This window comes from Cannabis sativa, chromosome 5 (genome assembly GCF_029168945.1).
Source record: "Cannabis sativa cultivar Pink pepper isolate KNU-18-1 chromosome 5, ASM2916894v1, whole genome shotgun sequence".
Taxonomy (NCBI): domain Eukaryota; kingdom Viridiplantae; phylum Streptophyta; class Magnoliopsida; order Rosales; family Cannabaceae; genus Cannabis; species Cannabis sativa.
In genome coordinates this window covers 64,911,150-64,938,979 of record NC_083605.1, presented here as the reverse complement: position 1 = coordinate 64,938,979, position 27,830 = coordinate 64,911,150, and the positions used below count along the sequence as shown (strand labels likewise).

At 30.0% G+C, this 27,830-nt stretch overlaps 1 protein-coding gene and 1 non-coding gene across 2 annotated transcripts; one reads left to right on the top strand and one right to left on the bottom strand.

Moving 5' to 3' along the window:
• Positions 1 to 2,079: 2,079 nt before the first annotated feature.
• LOC115718209 (small nucleolar RNA R71) lies at positions 2,080 to 2,186 on the bottom strand. Its single transcript, XR_004011793.2, has one exon. It is a non-coding gene; the product is annotated as a small nucleolar RNA R71 (small nucleolar RNA).
• A 10,613-nt stretch (positions 2,187 to 12,799) lies between these two features.
• LOC133038434 (uncharacterized) lies at positions 12,800 to 14,123 on the top strand. The gene is made up of 2 exons (XM_061116589.1): positions 12,800 to 13,236; positions 13,361 to 14,123. Exons 1-2 carry the CDS (start codon positions 12,800 to 12,802, stop codon positions 14,121 to 14,123), a joined length of 1,200 nt encoding a protein of 399 aa, XP_060972572.1.
• The last annotated feature ends 13,707 nt before the right edge of the window (positions 14,124 to 27,830 follow it).

Below are 27,830 nucleotides of genomic sequence, written 5' to 3'. Positions count from 1 at the left end.
GCCAGCCACGCGGCTGGCTCTCCTTCGGTCCGGCACCCCAACAACACACCAAAAGTCAAACTTTCTCCACTTTCAGCCAATAAGAGCGAGACACGTGTCCAATGACACAACAAATTCAGCCAACACCACCTTTCTCCACTTGCCACGTGTCCACATGCAACCAATCCGACAGTGACACGTGGCAGCTCCAGATTAGTTTATTTTATTTGCAAAAATACCCACATGCAATTTGTAATAAGTTTAATTGCGCATTAGTCCTTTTACCCTTCTATAAATAGAAGCTTAGGTTTTTAGAATTCAGTGACAGTTTCAATTTCAGACAGAAAAATCCAGAGAAAACGCTCAGAGCGCTCAGTGTTAGTTTACCACTTTCTTAGTTAATTTTCTTATGGGTTTCTAAGTTCCCTTATTATTAAGGAGGACGATGAAACCTAGTGTATTTAATTAAGTATTTATTTTTATTTTGATTCTCAGTACAATATATGCTTATGATTTTCGCTTCTTAAAATAATTTTCTTTCATCTTTAATATCACGTATTTTTGATAGTTAGAAATTATTAATGCTTGGTTCTACATTTTATTAAAAATAATATTCTTTGATTTTTTGTATTTACATTAAATTGTTTCACATTTAATGCTTAGAAGTTATAATTTTAAAGCGAAAGAAAATCTATTTTTTATTAGAAGTTATAATTTTAATGCTTAGAAGTTATAATTTTTTGTATTTACATTAAATTGTTTCACATTTAATGCTTAGAAGTTATAATTTTAAAGCGAAGGAAAATCTATTTTTTATTAGAAAATAATTGGTTTGATTACTGATTAAATTATGAGAATCAATATAAACATAAATATTTTTATATACACTTAAGTGGATTCTGAACCCTTAATAATATCCCAAAATATTTCTGAAAATATCTGTTACTGTCATTTTTATCATTTAAACACTTTATTTTATTTTGTTACTAAAAACCTCACCATTTTCGGAACTAGGTTAGAGTTTTATTAGCTTAGATTAAATAAGTATTTTCTTTGATTTCACGCAATTCCCATGGGTTCGACCTCGTTCTTCACAATCTCCATACTACAATAAAGATTTGTGCGCTTGCGAGTTGATAAATGTAAAACGTACCATTTCGGTATACAATAAGTTTTTGGCGCCGTTGCCGGGGAACTGCAAAAAGAAAAACTATTTAAATCTAGGTTGGTATAATTCTTTTACTAGTTGTTATATTATACATATTATATTACGTTTCTTAATAGTGAAGTAAGATTTATATATATATAATATTATATATTATTATTATTATTATTATTATTATTATATATTACAGTAAGTAGTTACTTACTGTTAATTATATTTATATATATAAATTTATATTATATTATTATTATATATATTACTTAACTATTAAGAAAAGCATATTATTAATATAATTATATATTATAAATTATAATTAATATTTATATTTATATTTCGGTCAAATATATACATATTATTTATTTCCCGCTATATTTTAAATTCAGTCTTTATTTACGCAATTATATGGTAGGCACCGCCTCCTAATTTTTTCATGTTATTTTAATTTTTGTGATACTTGGTGTATGATTCGCTGGGAACGAAATTCTAAAAATCGTTTGGTAAAAAGAAAATTATTGTGGGTTGAAATTAAAAGTGAAAATTCTGACATCATGGAACCAAATCAAGTAAATGTGGAAGAAAAAACTCTTATTGATCATTTTTCTCCCATTTCTGCTAATCCGCCATCATGCATTATTTTTCCTGAAACAAATGCTACACATTTTGAGCTGAAACCTTCCATAATTCAACTTTTGCCATCTTTTTATGGGTTAGGTAAAGAGGATCCATACATGCATGTGAAAGATTTTTTAGAAATTTGCTCTACATTTAGATTTCAAAATTTTTCTGATGAATCTGTTAGGCTTAGACTTTTTCCATTCTCATTAAAAGATAAGTCTAAAGCCTGGTTAAATTCACTCCCAGCCCGATCTATTTCTACTTGGGATGAATTAGTTAATAAATTTTTGTCCAAATTTTTTCCAATGTCTAAAACGGATAATATTAGGAGAGAAATCTCCGAATTTTATCAGAAAGATCACGAAGAATTTTATGAATGTTGGGAAAGATTTAAAGATTTATTGCTAAAATGTCCACACCATGGTTTTGAGAAATGGAGATTGGTAAAATACTTTTATGATGGATTATCTCCTTCAAACCGACAAATGGTACAATCAATGCACACTGGAAAATTTTTGCAATTTAGAGGGGATGAGGCTTGGGAGTCTCTTGAGAATCTTTCTGTAAATTCTCAACAATGGAATTGCCAAGATCCTAGATCGAAAGCTTCCAACACACCTAAGAGAGGTGGAATTTACGATGTCAAAGATGACGTAGATATTAAAACATCATTAACAAATTTAACTAGGAGAGTTGAAGCTATGTCATTAAGTCAATCCATGAATACTCCTATACATAGGAATGAAATTTGTTCCTTATGCTATAGTACAAGTCATAGTGCCCAGTCCTGTCCTGTTGGGTTTTATGCCCTAAATAAAACTCATTTCAATATAATCAGATTTACTTATTAATATAGATCAGAAATAACATTTAATGTTGCATGGTTCACATGATTTATTTCATGATTATATGTACATAATGTATAAATTCATCTGAAACCCTTTTCACATACTTGATCCTGTTTATTGTGTCGTCAACACATTGGAAAGTAAACATGACTATGTGAATAAAGTTTCCTAGATTTATCAGACACAGGGTTTTACTGATATGATAATCTACAACAAGAGTTTACTTGTATTTGGAGAAATACTATGTTCTTTCCAGAACATTGGTTAAAGTAAAGCTTAGGTTGGATGCATGGAGTATGCATCGGAAGGGACCGATATTGAACTTTGACTTAGATTTATTAAACTTACCGTAATATCTATTCAAGTCAATATCGCCAAGTTGATCCTAGATCAAATGATCTTAATCCTGATATGATTAGGCTCAATCTTGAAAGGCTATTCGTGTTCTTTGATTTGTTAGTTAAGCCTACTTTTAGGTCAGGGTGATACGTACATTTTGGGAACACGGTAGTGCAATTGAGTGGGAGCGCTAGCATAAACATGGAATCTATAGCTTCTATCTGGCGAATAGTAAGCAAAGGATGATCTCCTTCGAGCTTGACCAAACGAACATAAATGGTGGAGTACTCATTTCACATTAGCTGAAATATCATTTATACGGGGTCAAGTGTTTTAAGGAATAAATACATTGTAGGTTGTAACCCGTAATTTAATCCCTTTACAGTGTAGATCATTCATATAGAGGATCATTGATCAAATTAGGATTATAACAATGGATAACTAATGATGTGTCTATATGGTGGAACATATAGAGCATTCTATATACTGAGAGTGCAATTCTAAGTTCTATGCGTGGATTCAACGAAGAATTAATAAGTTAGTGAATTTTAAGTGATAAATTCTTGATCTACTTATTGGAAGCTCGGTTATATAGACCCATGGTCCCCCCACTAGTTGAGATAATATTGCTTGTAAGACTCATGTAATTGGTTTTGATTAATCAATTATAATTCACGAATTAGACTATGTCTATTTGTGAAATTTTCACTAAGTAAGGGCGAAATTGTAAAGAAAGAGTTTATAGGGGCATATTTGTTAATTATGATACTTTGTATGGTTCAATTAATAAATATGATAAATGACAATATTATTTAATAATTATTTATAGTTATTAAATAGTTAGAATTGGCATTTAAATGATTGAATTAGGAAATTGGCATTTTTGAGAAAATCAGATACAAAAGTGGTAAAATTGCAAAATTGCAAAATTAAGGCCCAGTCCACCTAGCCTAGGGCCGGCCACTTATGCTATCTTTTTTAAATGATTTTTTCATTATTTTAATGCCATATAATTCAAATCAAACCCTAGAGGAATGCTATAAATAGATAGTGAAGGCTTCAGGAAAATTACACTTTCGAATCGGAAAACCACGAGCCTCCACTCTCTTCTCTAGCCGCCACTCTCTCTCTCTTTCTTCCTCAATATTTCGAACCTCTCTTAGTGATTAGAGTAGTGCCCACACACATCAAGTAATACCTCAATCATAGTGAGGAAGATCGTGAAGAAAGATCATCAAGAAAGGAGATTCGGCATCAAGAGATTCGAGAGAAGAGATCCAGAGGTTCAGATATTGATAATGCTGCTGCGAGAAAGGAATCAAGGGCTAGATATCTGAACGGAAGGAGTCATTATATTCCGCTGCACCCAATGTAAGGTTTCTTAAACTTTATATGTGTTTATTTTATCGTTTTAGAAAGTTCATATTTAGGATGTTAATAAACATACTTGTGAGTAGATCTAAGATCCTGGTAAAATAATTCCAACAACTGGCCTCAGAGCCATGGTAATTGATTTACTTACATGTAATTTGGACTTTAAAACGATTGTTTGTATGTTCTTTGGATGGTATCATGTTGTATTGAGTGTTATTTGATGATTGATTGATGATTGTGAAATTTTCGTGAAAAATAATTGTTATTTCGGTTCTGGAATTATTTTTATTGGATAGTATGGAAAAAATTAAGCAAGTTAGCCTTTTACAGAACTCAATTTGGATTTTATTTGAATTAGTTATGATTTTTGAAGATTTAACAAAATCGGCATTTGATAGTTTCCTGCGATCGCAGAACTGTCCGTACAGTTTCGGATTTTTTCCTTTTTCTTCAATTTTTCATACTTTTTCATGGAATTAACTTCCAATTTTTTGTATGGTTTTGTATATATACTATTACTATTCCTAATTCAATTCTAATTATCATTTTGAATTAATTTAAATTTTTTTTAATTTAATTCAAGATATTAGTGTAATTTGAATTTGAATAGAATTAGTATTTATCTTTTTGCTTAAAAAAATCTATCTTATTTTAAAATTTGATTATATCTTATCTTATTTTAAATTTTAAAAATAAGATATTTATAATCATGTAATTTTTAAATGATATAAGATATTTTGCTAATTTTTTAAATTTTGTTATTTTATTTATTTAAATTACATTTAAAATTTGAAAAAGATATTTATATCTTTTCTAATTTTTTATTTAATTTTTATTTATAAAATAACATTTAAAATTTAAAAGTAGCTAGCAAATTTTTGAAATGATATTTAGGTTGGTTGAAACCTAATTTTTCAAAAATTGTAGGTTTAATTTTAAATTTAAATTAAAAAAAAAAAAAAAAAAAAAAAAATTTCGAATTTTTCAAATTTTTTTTAAATTTTTCGAAAAATTATTTTTTTTAATTAATTATTTTCGAAATTAAATATTTAATTTAAAATTAAATAAATCCTACATCCAACTATCCAACTAACCTTGTTGCAGGAGTATGTGTTTTAGCTTATGTGTAAGTTTTTAAAACCTATTATTACTTGATTGCAAATAGCCATGGTTACTTTTGCCAGATCTAATGATCTGATGGCTCCCTTGGTCAAGTTAATAATTTGTAACAGGTAAATTTTACAATCTTCTTTCATCTGTGTATGACCTAGCAACATGATAGGACCCATCCAAAGTGTGCCTGTGTGAGCCTATGTGTTTAATTTTATTATAGATGCATATAGGTTAATGTTGCTAAATAAAATGTCATAGTCATTGATAGATTTTATTTAGGCCCATTTAGTTTTGGGCTTATTCAATTAATAACAGTTGTTCTTATTAAGGTTAAATTCCTCTCTTTGGGCCTCAGTGTGAGAGTTGGGAGCCATAGAAGTGGGTACGACATACCGAACTCAAAGACCCCTCACACAAACCACCCCAATTGTGAAGGCCCATTTGCACGATTTGAATGACGTACTAGGTTAATTAAACTAGTTTAACCTAATAAAATTGATTAGCAACATAATTAATTTCATTTATTTTGAAATTAATTTAAGAAAAATATAGTTTAAGGAATTTTATATTCTAAGCTAAACTATATGTATTTTCTTGTATTTAATTAAATATAGAATTATAACCATCTAGATTCTTTCTGGAACTTAATTTAAATTTTTCATTAAATATTCCTATTTAAGTTGATATTTAGTTATCTTCAACTAACCAACTTAAATACGAATATCTTTGAATTCAAAATTTCAAAATTAAGTTGAGGAATTTTAGGTATTGGTTATTAAGATTCTTTAGATATTTTTTTAAGTTAATATCTTTTCAAATATTAACTTAAAATGGAATATTTTCAAATTAAGTGGTTACAACTTAATTTTTGATATTTAATTAAATTTAAATTTGAAAATATTTAAGTTCTAGATTTTTCTAGTACAACTTAAATTAGATATTTTTTCAAATTTTGTGGAAAAGATACTTAGTCAAATAAGATATTTTCTAGATAGTTATTTCTAGACTACTTATTATTTCTAATATTAAATAGGAAATATTATACATTGTGAAATTAATTATTTATTAATTAATTTTGGTACAATTTATTTTAAATATATTTTTTCCTAGTATTAAACTAGAGATTAATAATTAAGCCTTCTCTACACTTAATTATTTATTTCTTGAATTTAATACATTTAATTAATTTGAAAATTAAATATCTAAGTTGATTTTTATCATCATACTTAAATATTTCTTTTTCATGACATTTAATTAAATAGAAAATTATTTTTAGTTGAAATTTATTTTTTTTCAACTAAATTTAAATAATTTTCAAAATATATTTTTTCTTTATTTTATTAATCAATTTTCGAAATTGTATTTCTTAAATGCTAGAATTTCGAATTTTATCTTGAAAAATAGATTAAGTTGTAAATTAATTATTTTAATTAATTCTTGGATCAACTTAAATCAATGATTTTTTCATTTATTGATTAATTTAAAATAAATTGAATTAAAGTATATTATTAGAAATAGAATTAATTAGTCAAAGGAAAATCTAGATAGGTGATATTTTTGCTTGAAGTATTTTTCTAGTGTATTTAATTAAATAGAAAATTAATATTTAAGTTGATTTTCATCATCATACTTAAATATTTGTAATTTTTCTTATATATTTAATTAAATAGGAAAATTATATTTTTTGTTGTAAATTAATTTTATTAATTAATTTTGGGCCAACATTAAATTAGAATAATTTTTCCAGGATTTATTTTTTATTTTAATATGCATTTTTCGAAAATTGTATTCTTATATACTTTAATTTTTCGAAATGCAATATATATTTATAGAAAATTAAATTTGAGTTGTAAATTAATTTAAATTAATTTTGTAACAACTTAAATATTTTTTTTCTAAATATTTATTGGAAATTATTACTAAGATGGAAATAATTCATGTTATTTTCATATCCATCTAAGTAAAATTTATAAATATTAAATTAAAATTTATATTTAGAATTTTTCATTCTAAATTGGAAATTTTAAATAAATAAATATATATTTAAAATAAATAGAATAAATAAAGAGAATAAATGAAAATACAACTCTTTTTAAATAATGAGCTTTATTATCAAGAGACATTCGATCTCCATTGTGGGTTTTACACCGCGTTTGTTTTAGTGAGTAATCCTCCCTAATGGAGGAACGTTCATTAGCAATTTCGCACCGTTTAACCTCGCATGATAAGTAGTTTGTAAGTGTTTTGTATGGTATGGATCACCCTAATGGTGGCGACCATACTTGACTTGCAAATTATGAAACAATGGTGGAAGCTCATAAGATAGAATTGCCTTGACTCTCGCCTAAACGGGACAACGCTCGAATTCCAATCTTGATCGAATAAAAGGTTGCTAGAATGTTTAACATTTTAGACGAGCTGACAACTCTATTCAATGAATGGTAGCTTTGACTCTCGCCTAAACGGGACAACGATATCGGTTGTTGAAAACCTTGGAAATTATTTAGGATTGTAAGTTTTAGTATTTTCACTTGTCATTCTACTTACTATATGTTTATAATTTACGAATTGTGTATGAATTTATATTGAACCATGTTATTTTCTGTTATTAAGTTGTAGTTTAATTTCGAATCTTCATTGTTGGTCTAACTTGGCTTGTTTATCTAATGAGATAAATCCCTAGTGGATTTTCACCATTAGACATTCATAATAGTGTTAGATCTCGAAAGATAAATATTGTATATGCGACATCTAAATTTGTTCATCAATTGATGACACCTTAGACTAGTATTTTTGCGATATAAAACAAGAAGATTATATAAATAAGATTACTTTGACTTTCGCTAATCGAAGCATCGTTGGATTCTTATTTTAAACGAAATTATCCTAATTCCTCTTAGCTTATTCATTTCGAATTAGCTTTCAAATATATCATTGGATGAATGGTCTATAAATCATTTCATGTCATTTTATATGACGCATCTGATTATAATCCCGAAATTCTATTCCCAATTGATATAAATCCTCAATCTTAGAAATCTCCTACTTGTATGGGCAAATCTGACTTAGAGTTTGTATTAGTAGTCTTTGTCCAAGATAGAATTACTCATAATATTTGGTATAAATTTAAGTCTTTGACTTTAATTTTAGATTCCAAATAGAAATTTTCTTATATTTCTAATTCCGTAATACAATACAGCTTACACTTTTTCAAGTGTTTAATATCCATCTTCTATTAATGGATTAAAACCGTATGGAATATGAGTTAGGTATTCGTGACCAGGGATCCACTTGAAGTATTCTAAGAACTCTTTGATGTAAGCCCAAACCTATGTCATCATGAACACTACCACATTTTCTTAATCTATGGCATTTGTATCTTGTTCATAGTGGATTTGACAAGATCAATCTCTGCAAAGAGTTAATATGCCTGTATCCACTGAAAGTAGTTCATCTCATTCGCAGATGAATGTACATTCAGGGGTGGATATGAGTTTTTCGTTGTATTCTTAAAACGATAACTCTAGATTATACCTTATGCAAAGAAATTTGAAATGTTTGAAAAATTTCATAAATTTCTAGCAATGGTTAAAACCATTAAGGTAAGTGGTTAAAGATCTTGCGAACTGATAGGGGTGGAGAAATAGTTAGTAGATATGCAGTTCAAAGATCATTAAATTGATTTTTGAATTATATCCAAACTTACCTCCCCAGAAATTTCGAGTTGCATGTTGATGATTAGTTACTAGTCGTTGCCTAAATCCTTCTATGGTAATACAATTTCGAATGATGTAATGGTTGTATACTTAATGTAAATCATTACTAGATTCATGGATGACCTAATCAAAATCTTAAGAAAAGCTAGAATCGTTAACCATGGTTTCTTAGCTATTCTAAGTGATTAGGGGTGGACCATCCCATTGTCAATAGATAAGAAAGTGTTTGTTCAAACAAATACTACTTTTCTAAGAAAATGACTAAGTCTGAAAAACAAGTAGCAAATAAAGGAGATATTTATTCTTGATTCCAAAAGTGTTCTATCATCTTATAACATATGATGATCCCACTGCCTCTGTTGTCTTGTCACAACCGAAGAGATCAATACCATTTAGTTTTCTTCGACATAATTCACGGTACCTCGTCGTAGTGGGAGAGTTTCTAGGAACTCACCTTCTAATGACTTGGGAGACACTAGTGATTAAAAATCCATTGTGAGTTTAAACAAGTAATGGATTGTCAAGATAAGAAACTAAGAAGAAAGCCAATAGAACTATGGTTTAATCCATTCACATGGAGTAACCTAAAGTTTTCTATTACAAGGACATAAAAGGAAATTTTCGTTTATAAGTCCATTCAATGGACTTAACAAAACTTCCCTTCCTAGTATTATAGGTTTGAGTTTATCCAAACCTATGGCTTGTGGTATACCTGGTAATTACTTACTCTAATGCAAGCAACTTACTTTAGTAAGATGCTGAAGCATTTTCTTTCTAATGGCAATCTATAGAAGCTTCACAACTTCTTAGGCATAGATTTTATTTATCTAAGGAAAAGTCTCAACTATTCCAGAAAAGATAAAGCCATGGAAAAATTTCTTATATCAACAGTGAGAGGTCTTAGATATGCTTTTGTATGCCTTAGACCGGACACTGTTGTTGAGTGGGAGTAATGAGTAGGTATCATTAATCCAGGAGAAGAACATTGGAAGACAATCAAGTAAATCTTAAGATTAAGAAGAGGAACTATATGTTAGTCTATAAGGGTGTGTTTAAAACTCTTAGACTACACCATATCAGATTTTCGAAATTTGCCTATGTGCTAGTAAATCTTTATGATAAAATGGTGGTTACTCTGGGGGTGGAATAGTGATTTTGGAGAAGTGTAACAACCTATCTGAAGTCTCTAGGTCTACCAGAAAGGGACTGAATGTTAAAGTTGCGGGGAAAGTTACTTATTCGGTCTAAGGAAAGTTCTATACATCTTTGGCACCATTCCAAATTGCCTTAAACTACTAGTGTTAATTTCCCGATTAACCAAAAGTAGTTGCCAAAGGTATAGAATCCAAATATCCCAAGAGAGTAGACATATAGAGAGGAATTTCACATTATCAATGATTTTGTGATTAAAGGAAGAGTAATGGTGGAGAAAAGGTTGTGGTTAATTCAACCTTTCAGATCCTATTACGAGGAGTTTACTACTACTACACTTGATTTGTATATCAAGGTGTTGAGATTATTTGAAACGCACCTTTTGTTTTATATTAGTGCAAGTGGGAGTTTGTTGGGTTTTATGCCTTACTAAATAAAACTCATTTCAATATATCAGATTTACTTATTAATATAGATCGAAATAACATTTAATGTTGCATGGTTCACATGATTTATTTCATGATTATATGTACATAATGTATAAATTCATCTCAAAACCCTTTTCACATACTTGATCTTGTTTATTGTGTCGTCAACACATTGGAAAGTAAACATGACTATGTGAATAAAGTTTCCTAGATTTATCAGACACAGGGTTTTACTGATATGATAATCTACAACAAGAGTTTACTTGTATTTGGAGAAATACTATGTTCTTTCCAGAACATTGGTTAAAGTAAAGCTTAGGTTGGATGCATGGAGTATGCATCGGAAGGGACCGATATTGAACTTTGACTTAGATTTATTAAACTTACCGTAATATCTATTCAAGTCAATATCGCCAAGTTGATCCTAGATCAAATGATCTTAATCCTGATATGATTAGGCTCAATCTTGAAAGGCTATTCGTGTTCTTTGATTTGTTAGTTAAGCCTACTTTTAGGTCAGGGTGATACGTACATTTTGGGAACACGGTAGTGCAAATGAGTGGGAGCGCTAGCATAAACATGGAATCTATAGCTTCTATCTGGCGAATAGTAAGCAAAGGATGATCTCCTTCGAGCTTGACCAAACGAACATAAATGGTGGAGTACTCATTTCACATTAGCTGAAATATCATTTATACGGGGTCAAGTGTTTTAAGGAATAAATACATTGTAGGGTGTAACGGTAATTTAATCCCTTTACAGTGTAGATCATTCATATAGAGGATCATTGATCAAATTAGGATTATAACAATGGATAACTAATGATGTGTCTATATGGTGGAACATATAGAGCATTCTATATACTGAGAGTGCAATTCTAAGTTCTATGCGTGGATTCAACGAAGAATTAATAAGTTAGTGAATTTTAGTGTTAAATTCTTGATCTACTTATTGGAAGCTCGGTTATATAGACCCATGGTCCCCCCACTAGTTGAGATAATATTGCTTGTAAGACTCATGTAATTGGTTTTGATTAATCAATTATAATTCACGAATTAGACTATGTCTATTTGTGAAATTTTCACTAAGTAAGGGCGAAATTGTAAAGAAAGAGTTTATAGGGGCATATTTGTTAATTATGATACTTTGTATGGTTCAATTAATAAATATGATAAATGACAATATTATTTAATAATTATTTATAGTTATTAAATAGTTAGAATTGGCATTTAAATGATTGAATTAGGAAATTGGCATTTTTGAGAAAATCAGATACAAAAGTGGTAAAATTGCAAAATTGCAAAATTAAGGCCCAGTCCACCTAGCCTAGGGCCGGCCACTTATGCTATCTTTTTTAAATGATTTTTTCATTATTTTAATGCCATATAATTCAAATCAAACCCTAGAGGAATGCTATAAATAGATAGTGAAGGCTTCAGGAAAATTACACTTTCTGAATCAGAAAAACCTGAGCCTCCACTCTCTTCTCTAGCCGCCACTCTCTCTCTCTTTTCTTCCTCAATATTTCGAACCTCTCTTAGTGATTAGAGTAGTGCCCACACACATCAAGTAATACCTCAATCATAGTGAGGAAGATCGTGAAGAAAGATCATCAGCAAAGGAGATTCAGCATCAAAGATTCAGAGAAAGAGATCCAGGTTCAGATATTGATAATGCTCTGCTACAGAAAGGAATCAAGGGCTAGATATCTGAACGGAAGGAGTCATTATATTCCGCTGCACCCAATGTAAGGTTTCTTAAACTTTATATGTGTTTATTTTATCGTTTTAGAAAGTTCATATTTAGGATGTTAATAAACATACTTGTGAGTAGATCTAAGATCCTGGTAAAATAATTCCAACATGTCCATCATTGCCTATATACCAAGAGGCATTTTCTGAAGAAGTGAACGCTCTTCAAACTTATGGGAAATCATCTGATAGCCCATTTTCTCAATCCTACGATCCAAATTGGAGAAATCATCCAAATTTTTCATGGAGACAGAACCAGCCTCCAATGAATCAAGGGCACCAGTACAACACGCCCAATCAGAGTCAAGCCCAACCTAATATGCCATATCCTCAACAACAAAGAAAACCATCTTTAGAGGATACACTACAACAGTTTATGCAAACCACCCAACAAGCTTTACACACAAATTCTCAATCCCTGTTAAAACTTGAAACACAAATGGGTCAGCTTGCTACTGCTGTAGCTGAAAGGGAAAAGGGAAAACTTCCCAGTCAACCCATTCCAAATCCAAAGAGTCAGTACGAGGTAAGTACATCTAGACCTACTGAAGAAGCTAAATCAATTTCTATCCTTAGGTCTAGAAAAATTATTGAAAAACCTGATTACATACCTCAAACTGATGCTGAAATAAACAAAGACTCATTGAAAGAAAATGAAAAGAGTCAGCCTGAAAGTTCACATTCCAAAGACTCGGTTGAAGAATCGAGTCAAACTTTACCGTTCATTCCCACAAAGATTGCTCCCGATCAAAAGAGGTAGTCAGTATGGTGACATCTTAGAGGTATTCAAACAAGTAAGTATAAATATCCCTTTCTTAGATGCCATTAAGCAAATACCTGCCTACTCTAAATTCTTGAAAGATTTGTGTACTGCAAAAAGAAACACAAATGTTCCGAAAAAGGCATTTTTAACGGAACAAGTCAGCTCCATAATTCAATATAAAAGTCTTGTTAAACACAAAGATCCGGGGTGTCCCACCATTCCTTGTATTATTGGTGATCATGTGATTAACAAAGCTTTACTTGATTTAGGAGCTAGTGTGAATTTATTGCCTTATTCTGTTTATAAGCAACTTGGTCTAGGGGAACTGAAACCAACATCTATGACACTTCAGTTAGCTGATCGTTCTGTGAAAATTCCTAGAGGTGTCATAGAAGATGTTTTGATTAAGGTAGATAAATTTTATTTTCCTGTTGATTTCATTGTTCTTGATACTCATTTTGTTGAAGACATAAGTGCTCAAATTCCGATCATTTTGGGTAGACCATTTTTAGCCACATCAAATGCAATCATCAACTGTCGTAATGGTGTTCTTAAATTATCATTTCGAAATATGACTGTTGAGTTGAATGTTTTTAATGTTGCTAATAAATCTGTTGATTGCGATGATGTATATGAGGTAAATTTTATTGATTCTGTCACACAAGATTTCATGCTAAACAAAGATAATTCTTTTGAAAATTGTGTAAGTCATTTTGGTATGAATTTTGAAAGTTCTTTTGATAGTGTAAATTCTTTGTTAGAGTCTACACCATTGATAAACACAGAAGAGTGGAACACCAAAGTTGAGTCAATTGAACCCTTTCGCCAATTAGAATCACAGTCACTCCCTGAACCACCAAAGTTAGATCTAAAGGTTTAACCTGAAGATCTAAAATATGCATTCCTAGGAGAGTCAGAAACCTTCCCTGTTATCATCGCATCTGCGTTAGACAAGAAACAAGAAGAGAAATTGGTACAAGTTCTTAAGAGTCACAAAGAAGCCATAGGGTGGACCATGGCTGACATCAAAGGAATTAGTCCTTCGGTGTGCATGCATCGAATCCATTTAGAAGAAAATGCAAAGCCATCCCGTGAGTGTCAAAGAAGGTTAAATCCAAATATGAAAGAAGTAGTGAGAGATGAAATACTTAAAACATTAGATGTGGGTATTATATACCCAATTTCTGATAGTTCATGGGTCAGTCCGATCCATGTTGTTCCTAAGAAGTCTGGAATTACTGTAGTCAAGAATGCAAACGATGAATTAATCCCCACAAAAATCCAATCTGGATGGAGAGTGTGCATTGACTACAGAAAACTGAATAGCCTCACCAGAAAAGACCATTTCTCATTACCCTTCATTGATCAAATGCTTGAAAGATTAGCTGGTCACGAGTACTACTGTTTTCTCGATGGTTACTCGGGATACAACCAAATCCCGATAGCACCCGAGGATCAAGAAAAGACCACCTTCACATGTCCTTATGGAACATTTGCTTATCGACGCATGTCTTTTGGCTTATGCAATGCACCTGCGACGTTTCAAAGGTGTATGATTGCAATTTTTTCTGATATGGTTGAACATTTTTTGGAAATCTTTATGGATGATTTTTCTATTTATGGATCTTCTTTTGATGAATGTTTACACCACCTGTCTCTTGTCTTGATTCGTTGTAAAGAAAAGAATTTAGTGCTAAATTGGGAAAAATGTCATTTTATGGTAAAACGTGGAATTGTCTTAGGACATGTGATTTCATCTGAGGGAATAGAAGTTGACAAAGCTAAAGTTGATCTTATTTCAAAACTTCCACCACCTAAAACTGTGAAAGAAATTAGATCATTCTTAGGTCACGCCGGTTTCTACCGGAGATTCATAAAAGACTTTAGCAAAATTTCACGGCCTCTGTGCCATTTACTGTTGGGTTTTATGCCCTAAATAAAACTCATTTCAATATAATCAGATTTACTTATTAATATAGATCAGAAATAACATTTAATGTTGCATGGTTCACATGATTTATTTCATGATTATATGTACATAATGTATAAATTCATCTGAAACCCTTTTCACATACTTGATCCTGTTTATTGTGCCGTCAACACATTGGAAAGTAAACATGACTATGTGAATAAAGTTTCCTAGATTTATCAGACACAGGGTTTTACTGATATGATAATCTACAACAAGAGTTTACTTGCATTTGGAGAAGTGTTATGTTCTTTCCAGAGCATTGGTTAAAGTAAAGCTCAGGTTGGATGCATGGAGTATGCATCGGAAGGGACCGATATTGAACTTTGACTTAGATTTATTAAACTTACCGTAATATCTATTCAAGCCAATATCGCCTAGTTGATCCTAGATCAAATGATCTTAATCCTGTTATGATTAGGCTCAATCTTGAAAGGCTATTCGTGTTCTTTGATTTGTTAGTTAAGCCTACTTTTAGGTCAGGGTGATACATACATTTTGGGAACACGGTAGTTCAATTGAGTGGGAGCGCTATCATAAACATGGAATCTATAGCTTCTATCTGGCGAATAGTAAGCAAAGGATGATCTCCTTCGAGCTTGACCAAACGAACATAAATGGTGGAGTACTCATTTCACATAAGCTGAAATATCATTTATACGGGGTCAAGTGTTTTAAGGAATAAATACATTGTAGGGTGTAACGGTAATTTAATCCCTTTACAGTGTAGATCATTCATATAGAGGATCATTGATCAAATTAGGATTATAACAATGGATAACTAATGATGTGTCTATATGGTGGAACATATAGAGCATTCTATATACTGAGAGTGCAATTCTAAGTTCTATGCGTGGATTCAACGAAGAATTAATAAGTTAGTGAATTTTAGTGTTAAATTCTTGATCTACTTATTGGAAGCTCAGTTATATAGACCCATGGTCCCCCCACTAGTTGAGATAATATTGCTTGTAAGACTCATGTAATTGGTTTTGATTAATCAATTATAATTCTCAAATTAGACTATGTCTATTTGTGAATTTTTCACTAAGTAAGGGCGAAATTGTAAAGAAAGAGTTTATAGGGGCATATTTGTTAATTATGATACTTTGTATGGTTCAATTAATAAATATGATAAATGACAATATTATTTAATAATTATTTATAGTTATTAAATAGTTAGAATTGGCATTTAAATGGTTGAATTAGGAAATTGGCATTTTTGAGAAAATCAGATACAAAAGGTGTTAAAATTGCAAAATTGCAAAAAGCAAGGCCCAATCCACTAAGTTTAGGGCCAGCCACTTTTGTAGGAAATTTAAACTGATTTTTTCATTATTTTAATGCCATATAATTCAAATCTAACCCTAGTAGGAATGCTATAAATAGATAGTGAAGGCTTCAGGAAAATTACACTTTTCTTCTGACTTTTTCTATTCAGAAAAACTGAGCATTCTCTCTCCCTATCTTTAGCTGACCACTCTCTCTCTTCTTCCTTAGAATTTCGAAATCCTTAGTGATTTGAGTAGTGCCCACACACATCAAGTGATACCTCAATCATAGTGAGGAAGATCGTGAAGAAAGATCATCAGCAAAGGAGCTTCAGCATCAAAGATTCAGAGAAAGAGATCCAGGTTCAGATATTGATAATGCTCTGCTACGAGAAAGGAATCAAGGGCTAGATATCCGAACGGAAGGAGTCATTATATTCGTGCACCCAATGTAAGGTTTCTTAAACTTTATATGTGTTTATTTCATCGTTTTAGAAAGTTCATATTTAGAATGTTAATAAACATACTTGTGAGTAGATCTAAGATCCTGGTAAAATAATTTCCAACAACTGGCCTCAGAGCCATGGTAATTGATTTACTTGCAAGAAATTTGGACTTTAAAACGATTGTTTATATGTTCTTTGGATGGTATCATGTTGTATTGAGTGTTATTTGATGATTGATTGATGATTGTGAAATTTTCGTGAAAAATAATTGTTATTTCGTTTCTGGAATTATTTTTATTGGATAGTATGGAAAAAATTAAGCAAGTTAGCCTTTTACAGAACTCAATTTGGATTTTATTTGAATTAGTTATGATTTTTGAAGATTTGACAAAATCGGAATTTGTCTTGATAGTTTGCGATCGCAGAACTGTCCGTACAGTTTCGAATTTTTCCTATTTTCTTCAATTTTTCATACTTTTTCATGGAATTAGCTTCCAATTTTTTGTATGGTTTTGTATATATACTATTACTATTCCTAATTCAATTCTAATTATCATTTTGAATTAATTTAATTTTTTTTAATTTAATTCAAGATATTAGTGTAATTTGAATTTGAATAGAATTAGTATTTATCTTTTTGCTTAAAAATCTATCTTATTTTTAAATTTGATTATATTTTTTTTTAAATTTAAGGTCAGATATTTTAAGATATTTATAATATCTTTTAAGATATTTATAATATCTTTTAAGATATTTAAAAATATCTTATCTTTTAAGATATTTATAATATCTTTTAAGATATTTTAAAAATATCTTATCTTTTAAGATTTTTTAATTAAATCTTTTTAGATATTTTGACCTTATTTAAATTTAAAATAAGATATTTATAATCATGTAATTTTAAATAGATGTAAGATATTTTGCTAATTTTTTTTAAATTTTGTTATTTTATTTATTTAAATTACATTTAAAATTTGAAAAAGATATTTATTTATCTTTTCTAATTTTTTGTTTAATTTTTATTTATAAAATAATATTTAAAATTTAAAAGTAGTTAGCAAATTTTTGAAATGATATTTAGGTTGGTTGAAACCTAATTTTTCAAAATTGTAGGTTTAATTTTAAATTTAAATATTTAATTAATTTTCGAAATTTTTTTAAATTTTATTTTATTTTTTTCGAAAATCTTTTTTAATAATATTTCGAAATTAATTATTTAATTTAAAATTAAATAAATCCTACATCCAACTATCCAGCTAACCCTGTTGCAGGAGTATGTGTTTTAGCTTGTTTGTAAGTTTTTAAAACCTATTATTACTTGATTGCAAATAGCCATGGTTACCTTTTGCCAGATCTAATGATGCGATGGCTCCCTTGGTCAAGATAATAATTTGTAACGGTATATTTACAATCTTCTTTCATCCGTGTATGACCTAGCAACATGATAGGACCCATCCAAAGTGTGCCTGTGTGAGCCTATGTGTTTAATTTTATTATAGATGCATATAGGTTAATGTTGCTAAAATAAATTATCATAGTTATTGATAGAATTTATTTAGGCCCATTTAGTCTTTTGGGCCTATTCAATTAATAACAGTTGTTCTTATTAAGGTTAAATTCCTCTCTTTTGGGCCTTGTGTGAGAGTTGGGAGCCATAGAAGTGGGTACGACATACTGAACCCAGCACCCCCTCACACAAACCACCCCAATTGTGAAGGCCCATTTGCCTGATTTGAATGACTGTACTAGGTTAATTACACTAGTTTAACCTAATTAAAATTGATTAGCAACATAATTAATTTCATTTATTTTGAAATTAATTTAAGAAAAATATAGTTTAAAGAATTATTTTTTATTCTAAGCTAAACTATATGTATTTTCTTGTATTTAATTAAATATAGAATTATAACCATCTAGATTCTTTCTGGAACTTAATTTAAATTTTTCATTAAATATTCTTATTTAAGTTGATATTTAGTTATCTACAACTAACCAACTTAAATGCGAATATCTTTTGAATTCAAAATTTCAAAATTAAGTTGAGGAATTTTAGGCATTGGTTATTAAGATTCTTTAGATATTTTTTAAGTTAATATCTTTTCGAATATTAACTTAAAATGGAATATTTTCAAATTAAGTGGTTACAACTTAATTTTTGATATTTAATTAAATTTAAATTTAAAAAATATTTAAGTTCTAGATTTTTTCTAATACAACTTAAATTAGATATTTTTTCAAATTTTGTGGAAAAGATACTTAGTCAAATAAGATATTTTCTAGATAGTTATTTCTAGACTACTTATTATTTCTAATATTAAATAGGAAAATATTATAAATTGTGAAATTAATTATTTAATTAATTTTGGTACAATTTATTTTAAGTATATTTTTCCTAGTATTAAACTAGAGATTAATAATTAAGCCTTCTCTAAACTTAATTATTTATTTCTTGAATTTAATACATTTAATTAATTTGAAAATTAAATATCTAAGTTGATTTTTATCATCATACTTAAATATTTCTTTTTCATGACATTTAATTAAATAGAAAATTATTTTTAGTTGAAATTTATTTTTTTCAACTAAATTTAAATAATTTTCAAAATATTTTTTTTATTTTATTAATCAAATTTCGAAATTGCATTTCTTAAATGCTGGAATTTTGAATTTTATTTAAAAAATAGATTAAGTTGTAAATTAATTATTTTAATTAATTCTTGGATCAACTTAAATCAATGATTTTTTCATTTATTGATTAATTTAAAATAAATTGAATTAAAGTATATTATTAGAAATTGAATTAATTAGTCAAAGAAAAATCTAGATAGATGATATTTTTGCTTGAAGTATTTTTCTAGTGTATTTAATTAAATAGAAAATTAATATTTAAGTTGATTTTCATCATCATACTTAAATATTTGAAATTTTTCTTATATATTTAATTAAATAGGAAAATTATATTTTTTGTTGTAAATTAATTTTATTAATTAATTTTGGGCCAACATTAAATTAGAATAATTTTTCCCGGATTTATTTTTTATTTTAATATGCATTTTTCGAAAATTGTATTCTTAAATACTTTAATTTTTCGAAATGCAATATATATTTATAGAAAATTAAATTTGAGTTGTAAATTAATTTAAATTAATTTTGTAACAACTTAAATTGAATATTTTTCTAAATATTTATTGGAAATTATTACTAAGATGGAAATAATTCATATTATTTTCATATCCATCTAAGTAAAATTTATAAATATTAAATTAAAATTTATATTTAGAATTTTTCATTCTAAATTGGAAATTTTAAATAAATATATATTTAAAATAAATAGATTAAATAAAGAGAATCAAAGAAAATACAACTCACTTTAAATAATGAGCTTGATTATTATTAAGATATTCGATCTCCATTGTTGGTCTTACAAAAGTTAAATGTTTTCAATATAACCTCGAGACGCTAGACTTCGTCCCTATGGATGGTTATTCGTTGAACGCATTTAACACCGTAAGATTTCATTTGATAAGTGTTTTGTAAGTTTTCGTCTCTATTAGACTCTCCCTACGGTGACTACTTAGAGATAAACTTATGAAACATGAAACAATGGTGGAAGCTCATAAAATGAGAATAACCTTGACTCTCGCCTACCGGGACAACGTTGGATTCTTATTTTGATCGAATAAAAGGTTGCTAGAATGGTTTCTATTTTAGAAGAGTTGACAACTCTATTCAATAAATGATGCTTTGACTCTCGCCTACCGGGACACTGTATCAGTTTGTTGAAAACCTTGGAAATTATTTAGGATTGTATGTTTTAGTATTTTCACTAGTCATTCCTACTTGCTATATGCTTATAATTTACGAATTGTGTATGAATTTATATTGAACCATGTTATTTTCTGTTATTAAGTTGTAGTTTGATTTCGAATCTTCATTGTTGGTCTAACATGTTTGTTTTTCTAATGAGATAAATCCCTAATGGATTTTCACCATTAGACATACATAATAGTGTAAGATCTCGAAAGATAAGTATTGTATATGCGACATCTAACTGTTCATCAATTGATGACACCTTAGACTAGTATTTTTACAATATGAAACAAGAAGATTACATAAATAAGATTACTTTGTCTTTCTCTAATCGAAGCATCGTTGGATTCTTATTTATAAACGAAATTATCCTAATTCCTCTTAGCTTATTCATTTCGAATTAGCTTCAAAACATATCATTGGATGAATGGTCTATAAATCATTTCATGTCATTATATTTTCTCTTAAGAAATTAAATGATGTATATGATTATAATCCCGAAATTCTATTCCCAATTGATATAAATCCTCAATCTTAGAAATCTCCTACTTGTATGGGCAAATCTGACTTAGAGTTTGTATTAGTAGTGGTGGTCCAAGAAAGAATTACTCATTATATTTGGTTGAATTTAAGTCTTTGACTTTAATTTTAGAATCCAAACAGAAATTTTCTTATATTTCTAATTCCAGATACAATACAGTTACACTTTCTCAAGTGTTTAAATGTCCATCTTTTATTAATGGATTCAAACTGTATGGAATATGAGTTAGGTATTCTGTGATCAGGATCCACTTGCACTATTCTAAGAACTCTTTGATGTAACTAAACCTATGTCATCAAAAGACACTACCACATTTTTTTAATCTATGGCATTTGTATCTTGTTCATAGTGAATTTGACATGATCAATCTCTGCAAAGAGATAATATGCCTATATCCACTAAAAGTAGTTCATCTCATTCGCAGATGGATGTACATTCAGGGGTGGATATGAGTTTTTCGTTGTATTCTTAAGACGATAACTCTAGATTATACCTTTTAGCAAAGAAATTTGAAATGTTTGAAAAATTTCATTAATTTCTAGCAATAGTTAAAACCATTAAGGTAAGTGGTTAAAGATCTTGCGAACTGATAGGGGTGGAGAAATAGTTAGTAGATATGCAGTTCAAAGATCATTAAATTGATTTTTGAATTATATCCAAACTTACCTCCCCAGAAATTTCGATTTGCATATTGATGATTAGTTACTAGTCGTTGCCTAAGTCCTTCTATGGTAATACAATTTCAGAATGATGTAATGGTTGTATACTTAATGTAAATCATTACTAGATTCATGGATGACCTAATCAAAATCTTAAGAAAGGCTAGAACTGTTAACCATGGTTTGTTAGCTTTTCTAAGTGATTAGGGGTGGACCATCCCATTTTCAATAGATAAGAAAGTGTTTGTTCAAACAAATACTACTTTCTAAGAAAATGACTAAGTCTGAAAAACAAGTAGCAAATAAAGGAGATATTTAATTCTTGATTCCAAAAGTGTTCTATCATCTTATATAACATATGATGATCCCACTGCCTCTGTTGTCTTGTCACAACCGAAGAGATCAATACCATTTAGTTTTCTTCGACATAATTCACGGTACCTTGTCATAGTGGGAGAGTTTCTAGGAACTCACCTTCTTATGACTTGGGAGACACAAGTGATTAAAATCCATTGTGAGTTTAAACAAGTAATGGATTGTCAAGATAAGAAACTAATAAGAAAGTCAATAGAACTATGGTTTAATCCATTCACATGGAATAACCTAAAGTTTTCTATTACAAGGACATAAAAGGAAATTTTCGTTTATAAGTCCATTCAATGGACTGAACAAAACTTCCTGTTCCTAGTATTATAGGTTTGAGTTTATCTAAACCTATGGCTTGTGGTATACCTGGTAATTACTTACTCTAATGCAAGCAACTTAAGTAAGATGCTGAAGCATTTTCTTTCTAATGGCAATCTATAGAAGCTTCTCAACTTCTTAGGCATAGATTTTATTTATCTAAGGAAAAGTCTTAACTATTCCAGAAAAGATAAAGCCATGAAAGAATTTCTTACATCAACAGTGAGAGGTCTTAGATATGCTTTTGTATGCCTTAGACCAGACACTGGTTGAGTGGGAGTAATGAGTAGGTATCAGATTAATCCAGGAGAAGAACATTGGAAGACAATCAAGTAAATCTTAAGATAAAGAAGAGGAACTATATGTTAGTCTATAAGAGTGTGTTTAAAAACTCTTAGACTACACCATATCAGATTTCGAAATTTGCCTTAGTGCTAGAAAATCTTTCTGATAAGATGGTGGTTACTCTGGGGGTGGAATAGTGATTTTGGAGAAGTTTAAAAACCTATCTGAAGTCTCTAGGTCTACCAGAGAGAGACTGAATGTTAAAGCTGCAGAAAGGTACTTATTCAGTCTAAGGAAAGTTCTATACATCTTTGGCACCATTCCAAATTGCCTTAAACTACTAGTGTTAATTTCCTGATTAACCAAAACTAGTTGCCAAAGGTATAGAATCCAGTATCCCAAGAGAGTAGACATATAGAGAGGAATTTCACATTATCAATGATTTTGTGATTAAGGAAGAGTAATGGTGGAGAAAAGGTTGTGGTTAATTCAACCTTTCAGATCCTATTATGAGGAGTTTACTACTACTACACTTGATTTGTATATCAAGGTGTTGAGATTATTTGAAACGCACTTTTTGTTTTATATTAGTGCAAGTGGGAGTTTGTTGGGTTTTATGCCACTAAATAAAACTCATTTCAATATAATCGATTTACTTATTAATATAGATCGAAATAACATTTAATGTTGCATGGTTCACATGATTTATTTCATGATTATATGTACATAATGTATAAATTCATACGAAACCCTTTTCACATACTTGATCCTGTTTATTGTGCCGTCAACACATTGGAAAGTAAACATGACTATGTGAATAAAGTTTCCTAGATTTATCAGACACAGGGTTTTACTGATATGATAATCTACAACAAGAGTTTACTTGCATTTGGAGAAGTGCTATGTTCTTTCCAGAGCATTGGTTAAAGTAAAGCTCAGGTTGGATGCATGGAGTATGCATCGGAAGGGACCGATATTGAACTTTGACTTAGATTTATTAAACTTACCGTAATATCTATTCAAGCCAATATCGCCTAGTTGATCCTAGATCAAATGATCTTAATCCTGTTATGATTAGGCTCAATCTTGAAAGGCTATTCGTGTTCTTTGATTTGTTAGTTAAGCCTACTTTTAGGTCAGGGTGATACATACATTTTGGGAACACGGTAGTTCAATTGAGTGGGAGCGCTATCATAAACATGGAATCTATAGCTTCTATCTGGCGAATAGTAAGCAAAGGATGATCTCCTTCGAGCTTGACCAAACGAACATAAATGGTGGAGTACTCATTTCACATAAGCCGAAATATCATTTATATAGGGTCAAGTGTTTTAAGGAATAAATACATTGTAGGGTATAACGGTAATTTAATCCCTTTACAGTGTAGATCATTCATATAGAGGATCATTGATCAAATTAGGATTATAACAATGGATAACTAATGATGTGTCTATATGGTGGAACATATAGAGCATTCTATATACTGAGAGTGCAATTCTAAGTTCTATGCGTGGATTCAACGAAGAATTAATAAGTTAGTGAATTTTAGTGTTAAATTCTTGATCTACTTATTGGAAGCTCAGTTATATAGACCCATGGTCCCCCCACTAGTTGAGATAATATTGCTTGTAAGACTCATGTAATTGGTTTTGATTAATCAATTATAATTCTCAAATTAGACTATGTCTATTTGTGAATTTTTCACTAAGTAAGGGCGAAATTGTAAAGAAAGAGTTTATAGGGGCATATTTGTTAATTATGATACTTTGTATGGTTCAATTAATAAATATGATAAATGACAATATTATTTAATAATTATTTATAGTTATTAAATAGTTAGAATTGGCATTTAAATGGTTGAATTAGGAAATTGGCATTTTTGAGAAAATCAGATACAAAAGGTGTTAAAATTGCAAAATTGCAAAAGGCAAGGCCCAATCCACTAAGTTTAGGGCCAGCCACTTTTGTAGGAAATTTAAACTGATTTTTTCATTATTTTAATGCCATATAATTCAAATCTAACCCTAGTAGGAATGCTATAAATAGATAGTGAAGGCTTCAGGAAAATTACACTTTTCTTCTGACTTTTTCTATTCAGAAAAACTGAGCATTCTCTCTCCCTATCTTTAGCTGACCACTCTCTCTCTTCTTCCTTAGAATTTCGAAATCCTTAGTGATTTGAGTAGTGCCCACACACATCAAGTGATACCTCAATCATAGTGAGGAAGATCGTGAAGAAAGATCATCAGCAAAGGAGCTTCAGCATCAAAGATTCAGAGAAAGAGATCCAGGTTCAGATATTGATAATGCTCTTGCTACGAAAAGGAATCAAGGGCTAGATATCTGAACGGAAGGAGTCATTATATTCCGCTGCACCCAATGTAAGGTTTCTTAAACTTTATATGTGTTTATTTCATCGTTTTAGAAAGTTCATATTTAGGATGTTAATAAACATACTTGTGAGTAGATCTAAGATCCTGGTAAAATAATTTCCAACATTTACTTGGAAAAGATAATGCATTTGTTTTTGATCATGATTGTCATATTGCTTTTGAGAAATTGAAAACTATGCTAACTACTGCACCCATTATTCAAACCTCCTGATTGGAACCTTCCTTTTGAAATAATGTGTGATGCTTCTGATTATGCTATAGGAGTTGTCTTAGGGCAAAGAATTGATAAAATACCACATGTTATTTCCTACTCTAGCAAAACTCTAAATGATGCTCAATTAAATTATTCCACAACTGAGAAAGAATTGCTTGCTGTAGTCTTTGCCTTAGAAAAGTTTAGGTCTTATCTGTTAGGATCTAAAATAATTGTTTATTCTGATCATGCTGCTTTAAGATATCTTTTGTCAAAGAAAGATGCAAAATCACGTTTAATCCGTTGGATACTTCTTTTACAAGAGTTTGATCTAGAAATTCGTGATAAAAAGGGGTCTGAAAATGTTGTTGCTGATCACTTATCTAGGCTAGTTATTGAAACTAGTAAAGAGTCTACCCCTATCACCGAAACTTTTCCTGATGAACAATTGATGCATGTTTCTTCTCTGCCTTGGTATGCTGACATTGTGAATTATCTTGTTACTGGTGAAATACCATCTCACTGGTCTAAACAAGATGAAAATAAATTTTATTCTGAGGTGAAATTTTTTATCTGGGATGATCCATACTTGTTTAAATATTGCCCTGATCAGATAGTACGTAGATGTATCCCGAATTGTGATCAAACTAAAATCATATCTTTTTGTCATGATCATGCCTGTGGAGGCCATTTCAGTAGTAAAAAGACTGCTGCAAAAATTTTACAATGTGGTTTTTATTGGCCCACAATTTTTCGTGATACATATGCATACTGTAAAGCCTGTGAACGTTGTCAAAAGTTAGGAAGTCTGTCTAGAAGAAACATGATGCCTTTAAACCCTATTCTTATTATTGATGTATTTGATGTTTGGGGTATTGATTTTATGGGACCTTTTCCTAACTCGTTTGGAAATTTGTATATTCTTGTTGGAGTTGATTATGTTTCAAAATGGGTCGAAGCTGTTGCAGGTCACACAAACGACCACAAAGTGGTAGTTCGTTTCTTGAAAGAAAATATTTTTTCCCGTTTTGGCACACCACGCGCTATCATTAGTGATGGAGGTACACATTTTTGTAATAAGCCATTTGCACATCTCATGAAAAATTATGGCATTACACACAAAGTCACTACACCATATCATCCTCAAACTAGTGGTCAAGTTGAAATCTCCAATAGGGAAATAAAGCACATCCTAGAAAAAACAGTCAACCCAACTAGGAAAGATTGGTCCCTGAGACTAACTGATGCTTTATGGGCATATCGTACTGCATACAAAACTCCCATTGGAATGTCACCTTACCGCCTAGTGTATGGAAAAGCCTGTCATTTACCTGTAGAGTTAGAGCATAGAGCCTTTTGGGCAATTAAACAACTGAATTTTGCTCTAGACAAAGCGGGAGAGAAAAGAAAGCTCCAATTAAATGAATTGGAAGAACTGAGAAACGATGTTTACGATTGTGCAAAAAGTTACAAAGAACGTACAAAGTTGTGTCATGATAAGAACATCTTGCGAAAAGATTTCTCCACTGGTCAGAAAGTTCTTTTATACAACTCTCGCCTTCATCTGTTTCCCGGTAAGTTACGTTCTAAATGGACTGGTCCATTTACTGTTCGTACTGTTTTTCCTCACGGAGCTGTTGAAATTGAAAATTCTAAAACTGGTAACATATTCAAAGTCAATGGACAACGGTTGAAACCATTTTTAGAATTAACACCACCTGAAGTGGAGGAAACACTCCTTCACGATCCAATTTACCAAGGTTAGTGAATTCTTTCACTACTGGTCCTATCTTTAATTGCTTTCTTTATTTTCAGTATTTTAGTTTATTCTCTGTCATTTGTTTTTTTTAGAAAATCAACATCTATCACTGTGCATATTCTCTGTTTTTTTTCGGTTCTCATCTCATGCTCTTATCATATACATATTTAGACATTGAGGACACTGTCTCATTTTAGTTGGGGGTACTGAGTATATTCTTGCGTTAAGTTTGATAATTAGTTGGGGGTACTAAGAAATTTACCTTTTTTGAAAATTTTGAGTCAAATTCTGCTGCTAATTATGTGAATAAATAAATATTGTGTTAGACTAGTTTATACTATATTTAGTTACTTAGATAGTAATTCCAGTAAAAATTGCACAAACCAAACATATGATTTGATTGTTTTTTAACACATTTAATTGAGAAAAATCTTAAGTTAAAAGCTTTCATTTTTCGTGAGAAGTGAGAATTGAGAAAACGACTTTTTGAACATATATTGATCTTCTGAATTGGTAAAATCGAAATTTTTGAAATTTAAAAATATGACAATTACTAGAGGGATACTTTTTTTAGAAT

Coding starts and splice junctions, on each gene's coding strand:
- LOC133038434 (XM_061116589.1), top strand. CDS start 12,800: ATGCCATATCCTCAACAACAAAGAAAACCATCTTTAGAGGATACACTA. Junction 13,237..13,360: donor ATTGCTCCCGATCAAAAGAG/GTAGTCAGTATG, acceptor TACTGCAAAAAG/AAACACAAATGTTCCGAAAA.